The sequence below is a fragment of the Babylonia areolata genome, chromosome 6, assembly GCF_041734735.1.
Source record: "Babylonia areolata isolate BAREFJ2019XMU chromosome 6, ASM4173473v1, whole genome shotgun sequence".
Classification (NCBI taxonomy): domain Eukaryota; kingdom Metazoa; phylum Mollusca; class Gastropoda; order Neogastropoda; family Buccinidae; genus Babylonia; species Babylonia areolata.
Window position 1 is genome coordinate 21,551,146 of NC_134881.1, and position 20,629 is coordinate 21,571,774.

The 20,629-nt window shown below is 40.5% G+C and overlaps 1 protein-coding gene across 1 annotated transcript in view; it reads left to right on the forward strand.

Moving 5' to 3' along the window:
- LOC143283471 (brefeldin A-inhibited guanine nucleotide-exchange protein 3-like) overlaps positions 1 to 20,629 on the forward strand; it is a 92,800-nt gene that overhangs the window by 3,462 nt on the left and 68,709 nt on the right. The window contains exons 2-5 of the mRNA XM_076589713.1: positions 373 to 546; positions 2,151 to 2,284; positions 10,600 to 10,734; positions 13,315 to 13,383. Of these exons, the coding sequence (XP_076445828.1) occupies positions 462 to 546; positions 2,151 to 2,284; positions 10,600 to 10,734; positions 13,315 to 13,383 (423 nt within the window). The 5' untranslated portion in view covers positions 373 to 461. The remainder of the gene's footprint in view (positions 1 to 372; positions 547 to 2,150; positions 2,285 to 10,599; positions 10,735 to 13,314; positions 13,384 to 20,629) is intronic.

Sequence of the window (20,629 nt, forward strand, 5' to 3'; positions counted from 1 at the left end):
GGTTAAAAGTGGTGGAAGGTAAAGATTGGGTCCCCACCTTCTTATACCCAGCCCAAGACACAGTGGATGCGAATTCACTGCCTTTTTGGCTGTAAAAGGCTGTGGGATGTTTAACCCTTTCACCGCCAGTCAATTTAGAGAACAAAATTCCCTTGTGGTATAAACACAGAGAAGACAGTGGCTAAGAATAGCTGGGGATTCCCCCTGCGATGTATAGAAAATATGGCCTATCCTACCACATTAGAGCAGTAGGTTCATGGATAACAGACCAATGAATGGTCACCTTTCAGTGACATGGGTCCTCCTCCACGCCTGTGCATAAATGCGAGCTTGGAGGTGAAAGGGTTAATACTTTTAACTTTGGTATTTCAGGTTTTGAAAAAGCCACCTGGAATACACGGACTGGGTCTTTGTTTACCCTGGTTGTCAACGGGTCAGCAGGTGATCGTCCATGAGCAACCATGGAGGAGACACTGAAATTGCTGTCCAGAGAGATTGTCACGCCAAAGTTTGCTGCCATTAAGCATTCGTGCAGTGCTGCATTGAGTGAGTTCAAAATTATTGCTTTTTAAACTGATGAGTATCCCTCTGTCTGTCTGTCTATCTGTCTATCTATCTATCTATCAATCAGTCTCTATCTATCTTTCTATTATATCAGTATCAGTATCAGTAGCTCAAGGGGATGTCACTGTGTTCTTTCTGTTATAGATATCAATCAATCAATCATTGAAACAATCAGTCAGTCTATCAGTCAGTCTATCTGTCTGTCTTTCTCTCTCTGTCTCTGTCTATCTATCTATCTATCTATCTATACTTTTCATTCTGATAAACTATGACAAGTTTCAGTGATGATTGATGTTATATTAGTACCAATGATTCATTCAAATTGGTGTCTTTTTTTTAAATTTTTTTTTTCTAATGATTTGAATGGATTCAATCTATTAATCTATTCATTTGATAAGAGAGATTTTGGTGCTGCTCTCATGACAGTGCCCTGTGAACCAGGAAGAGGTAAGAAAACAGATTTATGTGATAGGAAGAGGGTGGACACAGCTGAGAAATAGGGAGTTTGAGAGAGAGAGAGAGAGAGAGAGGGGGGGGGGGGGGGGAAGGGGGGGGGGAGCACATTAGAAATACCCATTATCATTATGATTATTATGATTTTTAAGTTGATGATGATGATTGTCATGTTTACTGTTATGATTATGATAATGATGTATATTATATGTCTTGCACATTTAAGGAGTCAGACATACACTGTGGGTTGAATACACCAGACTTATGCCGCTATGGTTTATTATGCATGTGTGTATGTGCTGAAATTTCTCAACATTATGATTTACTTAGACTTTTATATTATCCCTACACAGTGAATGTGATTACGTTTTTGGAAAAAAAAAGAAAGACAGATGAAATCCCAACAGAATGAACAGTGAACATACACAAGTTTGTTGTGCTGATTTGTAAAGTATTTGATTGTATTGCTTTAAGTCTGTTGTGCTGTTTCACAATAAAGAAAATAGGTGTTTTCCTTTACACTGTGGCTAGCTTGATATGATACAAAATTTATATATATACATTTTGTAATAGGTCACTGTTGTACCTAAATGCCATCCTTCTGTCCCCATGCTTGAAGAGCATTTGTTACAGTTATGCATTGTGATCTTAATAAGTATTACTACTACTTCTCCTGATAATAATGATAATGATAATAATGATGATAATAATAATGGTAATAATGATGATGATGATGATAATAAATTGTTCATTCATAAAGCACTTACCCAGCGTCTCTAAGTGCATTTAACAAAACATATTGTATGATGAAAACACAAGAATGAAATGTATATCTCTGAGAGATGTTAAGATAGAACCTTGATATAAAAAAGAATACTTTGAAAAAAAAAGTGTAACATCACTCGCATCTCAAACGCCTCTCCCCCCTACCCCCCTTTCCCCCTCGCCCCAACCTATTAACAGCAAAAACATCACAAGTACACTCTGGTTTGAAATATCGTTCGAACAAACATGTTTTGAGATCAGATTTGAAAGTTTAGGACCTTTTCACCTTTCTGTCAGCTGTGAATCACAGTACACCTTTACCGCCCACCTGTATCTCACCAGCTAGGGTTTTGGCGCTTGTCTCTCAGATGTACTGCAGAATGAGGAAGCGTTGCAAGCGACGGAGGCCTGGAGGCTGCGAGAGCTGTGTTTAGAGCCGTTCCAGATGGCACTAGAATCACGAGCCAGGAAGCTGTCGTACCATGCTCTGGCTGGCATACAGGTAATCTTTGATGAACTGAAGAGTGAAATTTTTTAATTTCTTTAACGTCATTTCGCTCAGTGTTATTTCAACATGCTGAGTTTTTGGGTTTTTTTTGTTATTTGCACTTGGTAAGTTACTTACTTACTGCCTGCTATGCACTCTGGCATATAGGGCAGCAATGAAGAGTGGCCGCTCTTGTCTGTTTTGGGGCCAGTCTCTGAATGGTACCCCAGGTGTGCTTCAGGGTCTGGAGTTCTCCTTTCACTGTTCTGTGCCAGGTGTTCTCTAGCCTTCCACTCATGCTTCTGGAAAAAAAAAAAAAAGATTAAGAAAAGCCCCCCAAAAAACCTACCACTACGACTACTCCTGATGTTCATCCTACAGACTGGAAGATGACCATGGCTTCAAATGTCAGTTGGAAGATTAAGAAAAGCACAAAAAACTCTGCTACTACTACTACTACTCTTACTACCACTACTGCTACTATTACCGATAATGATGATAATGATAAATAGATACATTAACACACACACAAACACACACACACATGTACACACACGCACGTGCACACGCGCGCACACACACACTTACACATTCACACACACACCCACACACACACACAGATACACACACATGCGCGCATACACACACACACACACACACACACACACACACACACAGAGTCCAGTGAAGGGCTGTCTGGGTGATGGGTTTTTTTTTTACCTTGTTATTTATATGTTGTGTTGATGTACAAGCAGTGGAGGGGTGGCCTGTGGATGAAGCATCCAGGGAGCATGTGGAGTGATGGCCTAGAGGTAATGCGTCCGCCTAGGAAGCGAGAGAATCTCAGCGCGCTGGTTCAAATCACGGCTCAGCCGCCGATATTTTCTCTCCTTCCACCAGTAGACCTTGAGTGGTGGTCTGGACGCTAGTCATTCGGATGAGACGATAAACTGAGGTCCTGTGTGCAGCATGCACTTAGCGCACGTAAAAGAAGCCATGGCAACCAAAGGGTTGTTCCTGGCAAAATTCTGTAGAAAAATCCATTTCGATAGGAAGAACAAATAAAACTGCATGCAGGAAAAAATACACAAAAAAAAGAAAAAAAAAAGAAAAAAGGGTGGCGCTGTAGCATAGCGATGTGCTCTCCCTGGGGTGAGCAGCCTGAATTTCACACAGAGAAATCTGTTGTGATAAAAAGAAATACAAATACAAACACAAGACTTCTGAGTTCTCAATACACCTCTCCATCTCTCCATTATTTTAGGAAAGGAAAAAAAGAAAGAAAAAAAGTCTTCTATATGAATTTTAAAAAATTCATGTATGTGTGTCTTTGTATGTATGCATGTATACAGAGTTTCTAGATTTTTGTGGTTTGTGTGTGTGTGTGTGTGTGTGTGTGTGTGTGTGTGTGTGTGTGTTAGAATATCTGCATGTACATGTCTGAATTAAAAAAAGAAGAGAAATCCGGAGCTCTTAGGCATTAGAAACTCCTGCAACAAATGTGTACCCACAGCTGGAAAAAAAAAAATCAATGGGCAGCAAAGTTGTATTAAACTGCATTAAAGTATGAATACATTACTTCCAAGGCTAACAAATTCCAAAGACATGAAGGGTTGCACACAACACAAAGGAGACTTAAACCGGATGTTTTAGACAGACTTGTAACTCTCAAAACCATCTCCAATGGTCAGCAGGATGACCATGGATGTCCAGGGAAGAAGGAAATAAGACATAGGAGGGGGAAGGTAGATTAGAAGGAAGAAGATTGATTGATTGATTGAATCTTTAATGGGTAAAGAATTAGGCGCAGTAAAGGCCTTTTTACAATTCTGCCCATTTAACGACACAAAACATAAAAATAAACAACGACACAAAACATAGAAATAAAGAAATAAAATAAAATAAAATGAATAATTAGAATGGCGAATAAGAATAGTAACTGGAATAGTCCATTAAAGGTAACAAAGCGATGAAAAGAACAATTGGTACATTATCATGCATGTACGTAGTTACACACACAGTGACACACACACGCGCGCATGCACGCACGCACGCACACACGCATGCATGCACGCATGCACAATTATAAAACAAGCAAACAAAGACATACGTACACATTTACGCCCACACACTCAAACACACGCAAACACACACACGCACTTAGTGTTCATTTGCTAGCAAGATCACACATACATTCAATTTTTCATTCATCATGGCATGGCAGCTAGTGGACTGAGTACAAGCAAGCATTTGCAAAAGACCACGAGTGGGTTAATCAAAAGTATCAAATAGAAATATTCTTATGTTAGTTTTAAAGAGATATATGGCTGGAATTTGATGACGTCTTTGGAAACATGTTCCATTCTGTGCTTCCATTAAATGAGAGACTCATAAATCAATTTTAGGCTTTGGGACAATAGCTCTGTCTGATTTATGTTGGAACTCGAAACAAAATAATGATTTTAATTATTGTGGGCATGCGTTATGAACAATCCCATGCATAAGAATCAATGTGTTATATCTAATAAGTAGATGAACAGGTAATATTTGAAGTTCTTTGTACATATTGTGCACAGATCCGCCTGTGGTATTTACATGGCTAATCATCTTAATGGCACATTTTTGTAAAGAGCAAAGCGGCTTAATGTAGAAGGAGGACATTTACCCCAAATAATCAAACAATAGCTGAGACGAGACTGGATATAGGCAAAGTAAATACACGTCCATAGTGATTATCAAGAAAGTGAAGAAGAGAGAGGAGAAAGAGAAGGGGTAGGAGAAGATGAAGAAGAAGGAGGAGAAGTAGAAGGAGGAGAAGAAGAAGAAGAAATAGGAGAAGAAGAAGTAGAAAGGAGGAGGAGGAAGAGAACAAGAAGCAGAAGATGATGAAGAAGAAATAGGAGAAGTAGAAGGAGGAGAAGAAGAAGCAAGAGAAGAAGACGTAGGAGAAGAAGACACAGAAGAAGAAGAAGAAAATGTAGAAGAAGGAGAAGGAGGGAAAAAAAGAAGAAAAAGTGGCAGAAGAAGGAGAAGTAGGAGAAGAAGAGGTAGGAGAAAAAGAAGAAGAAAAAGAAGATGAAGGAGAAGAAGAAGAAGAAGAAGGAAGAAAAGCAGAAGGGGGAAGAGGAGGATAATGGAGGAGGATGGGAAAGAAGAAGAAGAAGAGGAAGAAGAAGAAGAAAGTAAAGGAGAAGCAGAAAGCCAAGAAGAAGAAAACAATGAATGTTCTGAAAGTGAAAAAATGGGTTGGGATCATTGGTGCAACCCACATGATCATTTCTTTATCTTTATCCATTCATTTATTTTCAAGGAAGGAAGGGGAAGGAAGCTGGTAAAGAGCTTCAGTCTTCCTGGTTTCAGCAGTCCAGTGGTCACTGAATTACACATGCATAATCGTTATTTTATGGCATGAGCATACGCACACACTCAGAATGAATTGATTCAGAGACCAAAATTACGTAAATATGCTCAGTTTATACACATATTTTGTATTTAAGGGGGGGAAAAAAGAGAAGAAAAAGAACACACACTCACACAATGACATTCAAGCACACACACACACACACACACACACACACACACACACACACACACACACAAGAACACACATTCACACAATGACATTCAAGAGCACACAGATATGCATGCATTTACACATGCATAAACACACGCATACACACACACACACACACACACACACACACACACACACACACAGAGTTTCAGAATGTAGCGGACTGCACAAGTCTTCAATATGGAGCAGATCTCTAGCTAGTGCAGTTGACAGGATTTCTTACCCCCAAGTAAAAGGGGTCTACCACTGAAATTACACAACAAAAAATGATGGATTATCCTTCGTACTATAATAGACTGGTAACCACTCTGGTGTCTCATATGAGACAAAGTTCAGCAAAAATGTTTATTGTGTCTGTGGTGAACAAATCACATGAAATCATATTTTGTTTCAGTGTTAAAAGATTAGCAGGTTACTCCCAAATACATGCAAGTTTACAAAATTTTCAGAACAAAACATAAAAGAAATGATATCCACTTGAAATCGCTGAATACCTGTTACATAGTCCGATAGGACTGTCTCTGTGATGCGACCTACCGATACTTTATTTTACTTTCGTAGTTAAACCTCCATCCGCATCCCACCTCCCATACACAAACACACACACACACACACACACACACACATATGACACATCTAATGTCACTCAAAGTGAAAAGATGTTAAGTTAAAGAAAGACACACCGCCACACCCACCCACCCACCCACCCACACCCACACCCACACACACACACAGACACACACACACCCACAGACACCCCCCCCCCCACACACACACACACATACACACACACACCCATGCATCCATTATCATCTGTCTTTCTCCCTGTCAACCAACTAATTTGACTATTGACATGGGCCAATGGCCTTTTCATTAAAACATTTCAGTGTTCAACCAACTAATTTGACTACCTACCCAAGTGAAAACAAACACAACAGCAACTCCAACAGCGGACATTTCCTCTTAAATAAACTAAAACTAGGCCTATGCACATACAGTCTTATACATACACTAAGCCATAATGTGTGTGTGTGTGTGTGTGTGTGTGTGTGTGTGTGTGTGTGTGTATCATCTGTATGTGTGTGTGAGTGTGTGTATGTGTATGTACTATGTGAGTGTGTGTGTGTGTATGTGTGTGTTTTTGTTATACAATATATATCATACGTATGTATGTTTATATCTATCTGTCTGTCTTACTGTCTATCAATCTATATCATTATATGTATATCTATCTACACACAACACGCACACACACGCACACGCGCACACACACACACACACACACACACACACATATATATGTGTACACACACTGAACAGCAGTATACTGAAGAATTTTAATTGCTAACAAAATGTGGGGAAAACCTGTCTGCAATTTGTGGTGTGATGGCTTTTTTCATGTGTATGATGGGGTCCTTCAACACCTGCTACAGCCACAGCAGGTGATAGCCTGCAGCCTGTGAATAGCTGACTGCACTTGACTAGATATTATTGAAGAAGGAATACACATGTGAAGGTTATTTGTATTTGTATTTCTTTTTATCACAACAGATTTCTCTATGTGAAATTTGGGCTGCTCTCCCCAGGGAGAGCGCATCGCTTTACTACAGCGTCACCCTTTTTTTTGTATTTTTTCCTGTGTGCAGTTTTATTTGTTTTTCCTATCGAAGTGGATTTTTCTACAGAATTTTGCCAGGAACAACCCTTTTGTTGCCGTGGGTTCTTTTACGTGCGCTAAGTGCATGCTGCACACGGGACCTCGGTTTATTGTCTCATCCGAATGACTAGCATCCAGACCACCACTCAAGGTCTAGTGGAGGGGGAGAAAATGTCGGCGGCTGAGCCATGATTCGAACCAGCGCACTCAGATTCTCTCGCTTCCTAGACGGATGAGTTACATCTAGGCCATCACTCCACATTATTATATATATATATGGAACATTGAGGGAGAGAACAAGTGAAAGAGGGAGAGAGAGAAAGGTGTAGGGAGAGAGAGAGAGAGAGAGGAGACACTGACAAAGAACTGGCACTGACAATGATGTATGCTTCTTGATTTGGCCTTTGACCCCGATGGGCGCCATAGCCGAATGGTTAAAGCGTTGGACTTTCGATCTGAGGGTCCCGGGTTTGAATCACGGTGATGCCGCCTGGTGGGTAAAGGGTGGAGATTTTTATGATCTCCCAGGTCAACATATGTGCAGACCTGCCAGTGCCTGAACCCCCTTTGTGTGTATACGCAAGCATAAGATCAAATATGCACGTTAAAGATCCTGTAATCCATGTCAGCGTTCGGTGGGTTATGGAAACAAGAACATACCCAGCATGCACACCCCCGAAAACGGAGTATGGCTGCCTACATGGTGGGGTAAAAACGGTCATTCACGTAAAAAGCCCACTCACGTATATACGAGTGAACGTGGGAGTTGAAGCCCACAAATGTAGAAGAAGAAGAAGAAGAAGAAGGCCTTTGACCCCAATGAACCAAGGGTTACCACACCTAGGGGTAGAGAGATGTGGAGAGAGAGTGAGGGGGACACATACACACATAAGTGCCTGCCCGCACACATGCACACGCACACACACACACGCATGCACGCACATACAAATATATACACACACGCACACATATCCTAACACATATGTGCAGACAGACAGACAGACAGACAGACAGACACATATGGTTTTTTGGTTAAAGTCTTTTTAAAAATCTATTTCAAAGCACACACACACACATGCACGCACGCATGTACACACACACATGCAAATATATGCACACATGCACACTCACCCTCACACACATGTGCAGACAGACAGACAGACAGACACCTAAAACTTTTTGGTTTAAGTTTTTTTAAATTTATTTCAAAGCACACACATGCACGCATGTATGCACACATGCACATGCATTCACATACAAATATATGCACACACGCACACTTACTCTCACACATATGCTGACATACAGATAGACACCTATATATTTTTTTTTTAAAGTCTTTTTAAAAAAAATTGTTTCAAAGCATTAACACAGTATGTGATTTTCTTTCATTCATTAAACAAATTTGAGCACTTGGCCGACATAATGATGACAGAGATTCACCAACAATGAACTTTGAAATGTGAATAGCTCTGAATCATTCAATAGAGAACACCAGAAACTTAATCATCATCATCATCATCTTCATCATCATCAACATTCTTCTTCCTCTTCTTCTTCTTCTTTGTGCTGTTGTAACAGTTGTTGTTGTCGTTGTTTGTTTTTATCATTAATATCAGTAGTAGTTCTACCACTGCCGCTACTGCTACTACTGCTCCTGCTGCTGCTGCGAGTGTTACTACTACTTATAACAGAAGTAATAATTATAATAATAATGGTCATCATCATCATCATCATCATCAGAATAATGACATTGGTCTTCTTCTTCTTCTTCTTCTTCTTCTTCTTCTTCTTCTTCTTCATGCTGTTGTTACAGTTGATGTCATTATTTATTGTTATTATTGTTATTAGCAGTAGTTGTACTACATCTACCACTACTACTACTGTTGCTGCTGCTGCAACTTTAACTACTACTTATAACAGTAGTAATAATGATACTACTACTAATAATGATGACAGTTATAATCATTATCATTAGAATAATGACATTGGTCTAGTAATAATGATAATAATGATAATGATGATGATCATCATCATCGTAGGAATAGTGATATTGGTCTTCTTCTTTTTCTTTTTCTTCTTCTTCTTCTCACTATCACCAAGTAGTCAGGCTTCAGAGCCAGAGGTTAAGACCATGTTGGACGGGTAGTTTGGCAGAGCTTCAGACACGCTCTGCACTCACAGTATGACTGATCCATGCCTTACGTCTTGCCACAGATCACCAACTTCATCTTCCCACAACACCTTCCCTGGTGGATGCGGTCCAGTAAACTTAATTAAGATGATGATGATGATGATGGTGGTGAATGATGATGGTGATGGTGATGATGATGATCAGAGATGCCAACTGTTACAATTTCGCCATATTTTGTTACACTTGATCGCAGTCATTTCCGACGTTAAGCCAGTGTCAAAATTGTTCTGACGAGTTCATTTTCGATTACATTGCATGGTCACATGCTTTCTTGTTTAACATTACCCAGATGCTCCAGACCTATCAATCACGAGGCCAGGGCAGTCACTACTGACCTTGGTTTCATGTGATGATGCTCAGCTAATCGCATGCATGTTTACATTGAAACAGCATTGAGTGGACCAGTCAGCTTCAATCGTAGCAGTTACACAGTGTTGCAGTTAGGCCCAAGTGTTTGTGCGCCTTGTAGATAAAATGTATGTTTGCTGATGTGGCTCGGAGTCCGAGTATTTATAATTGTATTAGTACTCTTTTTGTTACAACAGATTTCTCTGTATGAAACTTGGGCTGCTCTCAACCAGGAGATCGCGTTACTACACTGAGAGCACCACCCATTTTTTTTGTGTTTTTTTTTCTGCATGCAGTTTCAGTTGTTTTCCTACAGAAGTGGATTTTTCTACAGAATTTTGCAAGGGACAGTCCTTTCCCTACCAAATTTGAAATGTTCCTACCAATTTTCCTGATTGTTACTACAAGAAACACTCGACAAGGGTTGGCATCTCGGGATGATGATGATGATGATGATGGTGATGAATGACGGTGATGATGAAAATTGTGATAATGACACACCTTGACCCCCCCTATTCCCCCTTCCCGCCGGTGTGTGTTCTTTGCCCCACCTGCAGCACCTGTTGAAGGACGAGCGGTTCCACTCCAGCCTGGAGACTGGGGACGAGGAGCGCTGGCTACCTGTGCAGGTGCTCAATGCCCTGCACCTCACGCCACATCTGCCGGAGGACATCCAGGTGGAAATCATGAAGGTAAGGAAGTGGGTGTGTAGTGTGTGGTTGTGGTGTGTCAGGGAGGGAGGGAGGGGGTGTTGGTGGGAGTGGAAGGGAGGGAAGGGGAGGGGAGAAGTGGAACATAGATGCACACACATACAGAAAACCTTTAGTCCTTTTTGCCAATGTGAATTGACATTCCTGCATTGGAGTTAAGTGAATGTATGTTTGTATGAATGTGTGTGTGTGTGTGTGTGTGTGTCTGTTTGTCTGTGTCTCTGTGTGTGTCTGTGTGTGTGCATGCGTGTTTGGGTGCGTATGTGTGTAAAGTGTACGTGTTATATATGGGTGGGTGCATGTGTGTTTGTTTGTATGATGTATGATGCAGCCAGTCAGTAATGGCATTACACTCAGTGCAAAACAATAGTTCTTTGTTTGATAACTTATTCAGCAAACTGAAATAGGCTGAAGCACATTTACTCAGTTCAGACTGACACAAGACTTGTATACAGACAAACATGCACACATACCCGCTCATGTAGGAGTGTGCAAATGCATGCACATACACAAGCAGACACACAGAGACACAAACACAAACACACACACAAACACAAACACATACACAGACATGGACTCACACATACACACACACATATACACACTCTCTCTCTCATTCGCACTCACACACACATGCACCCAGCCATTCATAACATGTATACACATTCACACAGTTACCCACATATACATAAACATATACACATGTATGGTAATCAGTTGTGTCTGACTTTGACCATCAGAACAGCAGAGGAGGCAACTGCTCTCCCAAATATCTGGGCTAGAATTTGATTACAGTGGAGAGTATCTTCCCCATGTTACATCCCCACTCTTGCGGCCAAGAGGGTTTTAGGACTGTCGGCGTTGGGATAGTTCCCAAAGGCCATCTGGCCCCCAAGGCTGCTGCACTAAGAGCCAGTGCAATTTTACCTCCTAGTTTGAGAGTGATAGTCCTTCACAAAAGACTAAGCTGTAAATGATTTCCCATTGTAATGGAGAAACCTTTGATGATACACACATACATACACAGTTACCCACACTTAATACACATGTATACAGGTACACACACTGTTACCCACACACACATACACATGTACACACACACACGGTTGCCCAAACAAACATACATGTACTACACATACATACTGTTACCCACACATACTCTGTTACCCACACATACATACACATGTATAAACATACACACACTGTTACCCACACATACATACACATGTATATATACATGTGGTTACCCACACAAATATACACATACTGTTACCCACTCATACATGTGTATACATACATGCATACACATACACTGTTACCCACACATACACACATGTGTACATGCACTTACATTTACCCAAACATACATACACATGTATATACACACATACTGTTACCCACACATACATACGCACGTTAACACATACACATACCTACCCACACATACATACATGTGTATACACACAATACAGTTACCCACACATACATACACATGTATACATGTACACACACTATCACCTATACATATATACACATGCATGTATACACATACACACACTGTTACCCAGAATGATGGCCTAGAGGTAACGTTCGCCTAGGAAGCGAGAGAATTAGAGTGCACTGGTTCGAATCACGGCTCAGCCGCCAATATTTTCTCCCTCTTTGCTAGACCTCGAGTCGTGGTCTGGATGGTAGTCAATCAGATGAGATGATAAACCGAAGTCCCATGTGCAGCATGCACTTATCTCATGTAAAAGAACCCACTGCAACAGAGGGGTTGTTCATGGCAAAATTCTGTAGAAAAATCCACTTTGATAGGAAAAACAAACAAACAAACAAAAACTCCGCGCAGAAAAAAAAAAGTAAAAAAAAAAGGGTGGTCCTGTAGTGTAGCGACGTGCTCTCCCTGGGGAGAGCAGCCCAAATTTCACACATAGAAATCTGTTGTGATAAAAAGAAATACAAATACAAATACATGCATACACACACATACGGTTACCCACACATACACACACTGCCCACCTGACTTTTCCACCGCTTCCATACTACCCACCATGATCATGACACAGCCGAACGGAATATTTCATGGAATGCTTCTTACCTCCTCTCTGGAGTGGGGGAGGAGGAGAAAGTGGCTAGCACTGTTGTCAGTCGGCCTGGTCATTCGTTTTCCTCTTGCCAGCAGGCAGTGTGTGTGTGTGTGTGTGTGTGTGTGTGTGTGCTCGTGTGGTTCAGATGCTGTTTGCATAGTGCCAATTAATCACTGAGTGTGTTAATGGGGGGGTGGGGGTGAGGAGGGCCGGGGAGGGGGGGGGCGGGCGGAGAGGGGGGAGGGAGGGGGGAGAAATGTGTGGACATGCACATGTGTGCGTACATTCACATACTTGCACATACAGATGTGTGTGTGTGTGTGTATGTGTGTGGGGTTGGGGGAGTATGGAGGTGGGCATGTGTGTGTGTGTGTGTGTGTGTGATGGGGAGAGGGGGCAGGGGCGGGTGACACAGAAAGAATAATGTGGTGTTTGATGGTGCGATGGGGGGTTGTCTCTGCCTGTGACACAGCTGTTGCTGCACATGACGCTCACCACCGCCTGGTGTATGAACGCCGGCATTGTCATCAAGATCTCCCAGGTAAAGGACACACAGAACCTCTGTCTGGCTGTTGTTCTCTCTCTCTTTCTCTCTCTCTTCCTCTCTCTCTCTCTCTTTCTCTTTCTCTCTCTGTCACACTCTGTATGTCTGTCAGTCTACGTTTCTGTCATTCATATGAAGTTTAACTCAAACTTGTTAGAAACTGTGTTTTCCATGACATGTTTTTGACTGTATTATGCATTCTGTAACTGATGTCTGTGAATGTGTCGAGTACATGTGGTGCGGTGCGCGCGCGCACGCGTGTGTGTGTGTGTGTGTGTTTCATTTCCATCATTTGTATTATCATGTAGTATGGACCCTATGTAGATTGGGGACTGGATGAAATAAAGCACACAGTTGCGTATTTGTTATCCTTGAAAATAAAGAATTATCAATTTCTTCTCTGCTTCCTTAGCCTGTTGGTGTTTGTTTCTTTTTTATTTTATTTATTTATTTTTTTGGTATGTGTGTGGTTGATGTTTTGTCTGGTGCTATGAATTGGGGCTAGATTGAACAAAATTTTGATAATAGGTATCAAAGGAGGAAGCTTGTTGCATGGTACTGCTCAACTAATTTCAAAATATTCAGAATATATAAAAAACGAGACATACGTGAACAGTATTGATAAGTTGTTGTTTTTTCCTGATTGTATGTATATTGCACAGGTATTGCTCAAAATTTAAAACCCTCATACTTGAAATAGAGAAGTCAAGGGGGCTGGGGTTATGTTTAGTTTTACAGGTTTCATCATTCTGTTAAACTTTCAAAGTTTCTGAGACACCAGGGGGATTTTTTATTTTAATATCTGTCAGTTTATGTTGTTATTATTTTTTCTTTCTTTTTTTTTTCATAGCATACATGGTGTGGTGTCACACTGAATTTCTGACAGATGAAAAGAGTTGGGTCAGTTAGTTTATTAATTAATTTACTTTCCATTTGCTCGTTCATCAGAGCTCAGCTGCTTTCGAATGGTCAGATACTCAGATAAGATATCTATTCAAGGATTTTTATTATTTCATTGTCCTGCAGTTTGGATGGTAATGTTTAACTTTTCAAACACTCAGATTTTCACAAAAACTTTGAGATGTTTAACAGAAAAATCATACTGTCAATTTATTTAGATCTTTAACTTTCTCAGAAGCTTATCATAAAACAAACTGTATTTTGTTTTTATTCCTTTATCTCTTGTTGCGTGTGTTATTTCTATGCCCCATCTATAATTCATTTTCTTTTCTGAATGTCCTGTTTGCTAAGGTATTTGTTTTCTATTTGTTTGTTTCTTCCTTTGGTTGGTTGATTGTTTTTATCTCATTTCCCCTGCTTTATGGTGGCTGTAGTATCTTTTTGTCCTGGTTAAACTGAAAGGAAGCATACAGATAGATGTGTTATTTACTTGATGTGAGTGTCAGCTCGTCTTTGACATTTTTGTTTTGATTCTTTCTTTTATGTCCAGCCTCTGATTAATCTGAAAGGAAGCACACTGACACATCTGTCGTTAATTTGTTGTGAGTGTCAGTTTGTCATTCATATTTTTATTTTGATTCTCTCTTTTTTGTCCACCCTCTGGTTAACCTGAAAGGAAGCATACCGACAGATCTATCATTAATTTGGTGTGAATGTCAGTTCAGTTCATCATTCATATTTTTATTTTGATTGTCTCTGTTATGTCCAGCCTCTGATTAACCTGAAAGGAGGCATACTGACAAAATCTGTCATTAATTTGGTGTGAATGTCAGTTCAGTTCATCATTCATATTTTTATTTTGATTGTCTCTGTTATGCCCAGCCTCTGATCAACCTGAAAGGAGGCATACTGACAAAATCTGTCATTAATTTGGTGTGAATGTCAGTTCAGTTCATCGTTCATATTATTTTAATTCTCTCTTTTTTGTCCACCCTCTGGTTAACCTGAAAGGAAGTTCATATTATTTTAATTCTCTCTTTTTTGTCCACCCTCTGGTTAACCTGAAAGGAAGCATACTGAAAGATCTGTCATTAATTTGGTGTGAATGTGAGTTCAGTTCATCGTTCATATTTTTATTTTGATTCTCTTTTTTGTCCACCCTCTGGTTATACCGTTGACCTGAAAGGAAGCATACAGACAGATCTGTCATTAATTTGATGTGAATGTCAGTTCATCATTCATAAAATCATATTTGTATTTTTATTCTCTCTTTTTTCTCCACCCTCTGGTTAATCTGAAAGGAAGCATACAGACAGAGCTGTCATTAACTTTGTGTGAATGTCAGTTTATCATTCATATTTTTGTTTTCATTTTCTCTCTTTGTCCATCTATGTCTGTCTCGGTCCTTGTCTGTCCTGCTTGTTAGTTTTTCTCTGTTGAATAATGACATGAAATATGTACCATTTTCATGTACCCCCACAGGGTAGAATGGAAGAAACATGTCATTTCCTGTCTTGTATTATCTTGTTTTTCTCACGGAACTTCTTTTCTCGGTTTTCAGTTTGCATGTGTGTTCTCACTGTTTTTTTTTTTTTGTTTTTGTTTTTCATTGGTGCTCACTTTTCATCATCCATTGTATTTCACATGTAATTTTCTCACATTTCACAAACTTCAAAGATTATCTTTGTACACAGGAGTAAAAAGCAATCAAGCATGATCTGAGCCATTTTTTGTCCATAAATAGAACATGCACAAATGGTTAACAAAAAGATCGCTGGAAACATTACGTTGTATTGCTGTGCCTAACTGTAACAGATCAATAATATGAGCACAGGTTTCTTTCATGATGGACAGATGTGTTTTAAAATTACCCAGTGTGCAGACGACATATGTGGGGATATGCATGTGCCAGTTGTGTCATTTGCGTGTGATACTACTCATGTGCTTTACACCTTTTGTCTTTCCGCTGTGTCTCGCTGTCTCTGTGTCTGAGTGGTGCTGTCTCTGTCTTTCTCTCCCTCTCTCTCTCTCTCTCTCTCTCTCTCTCTCTCTCTCTCTCTCTCTCTCTCTCTCACACACACACACACACACACACACACACATACATACATGCCTCCCTCCCTAATCCTCCCCATACTCACACACACACACACACACACACACACACACACACACACACACACACACACATGCCTCCCTCCCTAATCCTCCCCATACTCACACACACACACACACACACACACACACACACACACACACTCGTAGATTAACACTGTACAATTCAACTGTCAGATAAAATGAGATAAAAGTTATATGCTGACTCATGTTTGGCTCAGTACATTATTCAACATTACACAAGAAAATTACAGAGGTGGATATGATTGCAGTTCTCAAGGCATTTTGAGATTATTAGCTCTTTTGTTTTATCATACAGAAAATCGTTCAGGCTGAAGCATTTGTTTGATTGTGACACATTTTTATGATGGATGTTGTAACTGTGTATATCACTATAATATTATGTGTTTCTGTATGCTCCAAATTCATATGTGATTGTACATGACACATTCCATGATCAGTGTTTGAGACTGCATTGAAGTCTTTCTGCTTTGAATGTTGGTAATTGTGTTTTGATTTATTCACCCTTGGCTGACTGTTAATGCAAGTAGAAAAAAAAAGAAAGATCTTGGACATTCGAATTTACCTGTCATTGTGGCTCATTGTTTCTTCAGTAGAAAGGTTTTCAACTTCAGCTTTTTGCTTTTCTGCCTCTGTGAATTGTGCAGGTCATGTCCTGTCACAGGCTCTGTGCATTACATGCTTCATATACATAACCAAACAGTAAGAAGATGCTTCAACGTTAAGCTATTTGAAGGGAGGGGGGGGTTGAGTTATGTAAACAGGTCTTCGTACTCTTACACATTTTTTAAGTTTTAGTTTTAGCAGGTCTTACACATTTTGTTAGTTTAGTCAGCAGGTCTTACACATTTCTTTGGATCAGCAGGTCTAATACATTTTGTTTAGTGTAGTCAGCAGGTCTTACACATTTCATTATGTTTAGTTTGCAGGTCTTACACATTTTGTTAGTTTAGTCAGCAGGTCTTACACATTTCTTTGGTTCAGCAGGTCTAATACACTTTGTTTAGTGCAGTCAGCAGGTCTTACACATTTTGTCAGTTTAGTCAGCAGGTCTTGTACATTTCTTTAGATCAGCATGTCTTACACATTTCATAAGTTGAGTCAGCGGGTCTTACACATTTCGTAAGTTTACACATTTCTTTGGATCTGCAGGTCTAATACATTTCGTTTAGTGTAGTCAGCAAGTCTTACACATTTTGTTAAGTTTAGCCAGCAGGTCTTACACATTTCTTTGGATCTGCAGGTCTAATACATTTCGTTTAGTGTAGTCAGCAAGTCTTACACATTTTGTTAAGTTTAGCCAGCAGGTCTTACACATTTTGTGAGTTTAGTCAGCAGGTTTTACACATTTCTTTGGATCAGTAAGTCTTACACATTTTATTAAGTTTAGTCAGCAGGTCTTACACATTTTGTGAGTTTAGTCAGCAGTCTTACACATTTCTTTGGATCAGTAGGTCTTACACATTTGATTAAGTTTAGCCAGCAGGATTTACACATTTTGTTAAGTTTAGTCAGCAGGTCTTACACATTTCGTAAGTTGAGTCAGCAGGTATTACACATTTTATAAATTGAGTCAGCACTTTATGCCTATACCACTCTGGAGAAGATAGGGCTTAAATGAATCTTTTGTAACTGTTATGCGTCTTCCTTTCTGGAGCTGTTATAATGTAAGTACTGAAAGAAAAGTGTGACCCTGAAAGCGGAATCCCTGATTCAACAGCAGGGTGAGAACAGCTGTACATGTGAAGTCCTACTTGTTTCTTAACAAGTGAACATGAAGAAAAAGTAGAAGGAACAGAAAGAAAAGATTGAAAAAACCAACCAACCAAACAAACAAAAATGGTTTCAAAGTGTGACACATGTGGTTCTTTATCGGTGGCAGCAGGTTTTTTTTGGTCCCTCTGGAAATAATCACAAGTGTGAAATTAAAGCCACTGGAAAAACTTGACTAACCCAGATCTTTTTAAAATGTTGTTGTTGCTGATGGACTTATCAGTCAGTGATACAGTCGTTGCTACAAGCCTAGCTTTGAGAACAGAGTGAAGAGGCCCCTCTTCTTCTTTTTTCTTTCAGTTACACAATCAACATCAGGGTGCTGATGATTCTGTCGTGGTTGATGCATGCAGGGTATTTTCGTGTTTCCATGACCCGCCAAACAATGACATGGATTACAGGATCTTTAACATACGTATTTGATCTTTGGCGTGCATGTACACATGAAGGGGTTCAAGCACTAGCAGGTCTGCACATATGCTGACCTTGGAGATCAGAAAAAATCAACCTCCATCCTTCACCCACCATGTGCACCGAACCGGGGATCGAATTCAGGAAATTTGAGGGAGAATCCAGTACCTTATCCATTCAGCCACTGCAATGATGGCAGAATTAGAAAATTAAGAAGAAGAAGAAGGACTGGTGTGTAGCGCATGGAGCAGTGGCCTAGTGGAAATCTCCCCACTTGGAAATGAGTGTCCACAGGTTTGAGTCTCATTTATGGATCAGGAGGAAGGTGGCAGAATGTTTTAGATGCTGATTTGCTAATACAGTGTCTGTGAGGGTCTGGGTTTGATTCCCACTCTCAGCCTTTCTCCCAAGTTTGACCGGAAAATCAAACTGAGCATCGAGTCATTCGGATGAGATGATAAACCGAGTTCCCGTGTGCAGCACGCACTTGGTGCACTGACAAAGAACCCATGGCAAGAAAATACTGTCCTCTGGCAAAATTGTGTAGAATCCCACTCTGACAGTTATAAATACTCAAATATATATGCATGCACTCAAGGCCTGACAAGCGCATTGGGTTATGCTGCTGCTGGGCATTTGCCTAGCTGCAGATGTGGTGCAGCGTATATGGATTTGTCCGAATGCAGTGATGCCTCCTTGAGAAACTGAAATTGAAACTGCAGTACAGTGGCAAGCAGATCATCCCTATTTCAGCAAAAGAAACCAGAATCAAACAAACCAGGAAGTATTACAGCATTGGACAAAAGTAGGTCCTTACTTTTGTCACACAGTATACACATCTGAGGAGGAAGGAAGAAACAAATGGCCAGCTAATGGCTTTGGACAATTCCGTTAGACATGAATACCTTTAGGAAGAAATCACCATGCCAGCATTATTGTAAGAGAAAATGAAACAGTCCTGCTGTTGTGACCTCCTAACACAGATTACTGATGAAATAAAAAAACAACAAAAACAAAAACAAAACAGCAGCTGTCTTGGGAGAGTGTAGAACCACAAAGACTGGTGATTGAGAGGTTTTTAAGTACAAAAAGAAAAAAATTGAAGATGGCTTTGTTCCGTGGTAACTTTCATCAGAACGTTTGCAGTGTTCTTTGGTTTAGCGTCTGTCAACATAGTGTGATTGTAGACAAGGCAAGGTTTACAGCCAGATAGTGTGACTGTAGACAAGGCAAGGTTTACAGCCAGATAGTGTGACTAGGTGAAGGAAGGTTTACAGCCAGGTAGTGTGACTGTAGATGACTGTAGATGAGGGAAGGTTTACCGCCAGATAGTGTGACTGTAGACGAGGGAAGGTTTACAGCCAGGTAGTGTGACTGTAGATGACTGTAGGTGAGGGAAGGTTTACAGCCAGGTAGTGTGACTGTAGATGAGGGAAGGTTTACAGCCAGATAGTGTGACTGTAGATGACTGTAGGTGAGGGAAGGTTTACAGCCAGATAGTGTGACTGTAGACGAGGGAAGGTTTACAGCCAGGTAGTGTGACTGTAACCGAGGGAAGGTTTGCAGCCAGATAGTGTGACTGTAGATGACTGTAGGTGAGGGAAGGTTTACAGCCAGGTAGTGTGACTGTAGATGACTGTAGGTGAGGGAAGGTTTACAGCCAGATAGTGTGACTGTAGATGACTGTAGATGAGGGAAGGTTTACAGCCAGATAGTGTGACTGTAGATGAGGCAAGGTTTACAGCCAGATAGTGTGACTGTAGATGAGGGAAGGTTTACAGCCAGATAGTGTGACTGTAGATGACTGTAGATGAGGGAAGGCTTACAGCCAGATAGTGTGACTGTAGATGAGGCAAGGTTTACAGACAGATAGTGTGACTGTAGATGAGGGAAGGTTTACAGCCAGATAGTGTGACTGTAGACGAGGGAAGGTTTACAGCCAGGTAGTGTGACTGTAGATGACTGTAGGTGAGGGAAGGTTTACAGCCAGATAGTGTGACTGTAGATGACTGTAGGTGAGGGA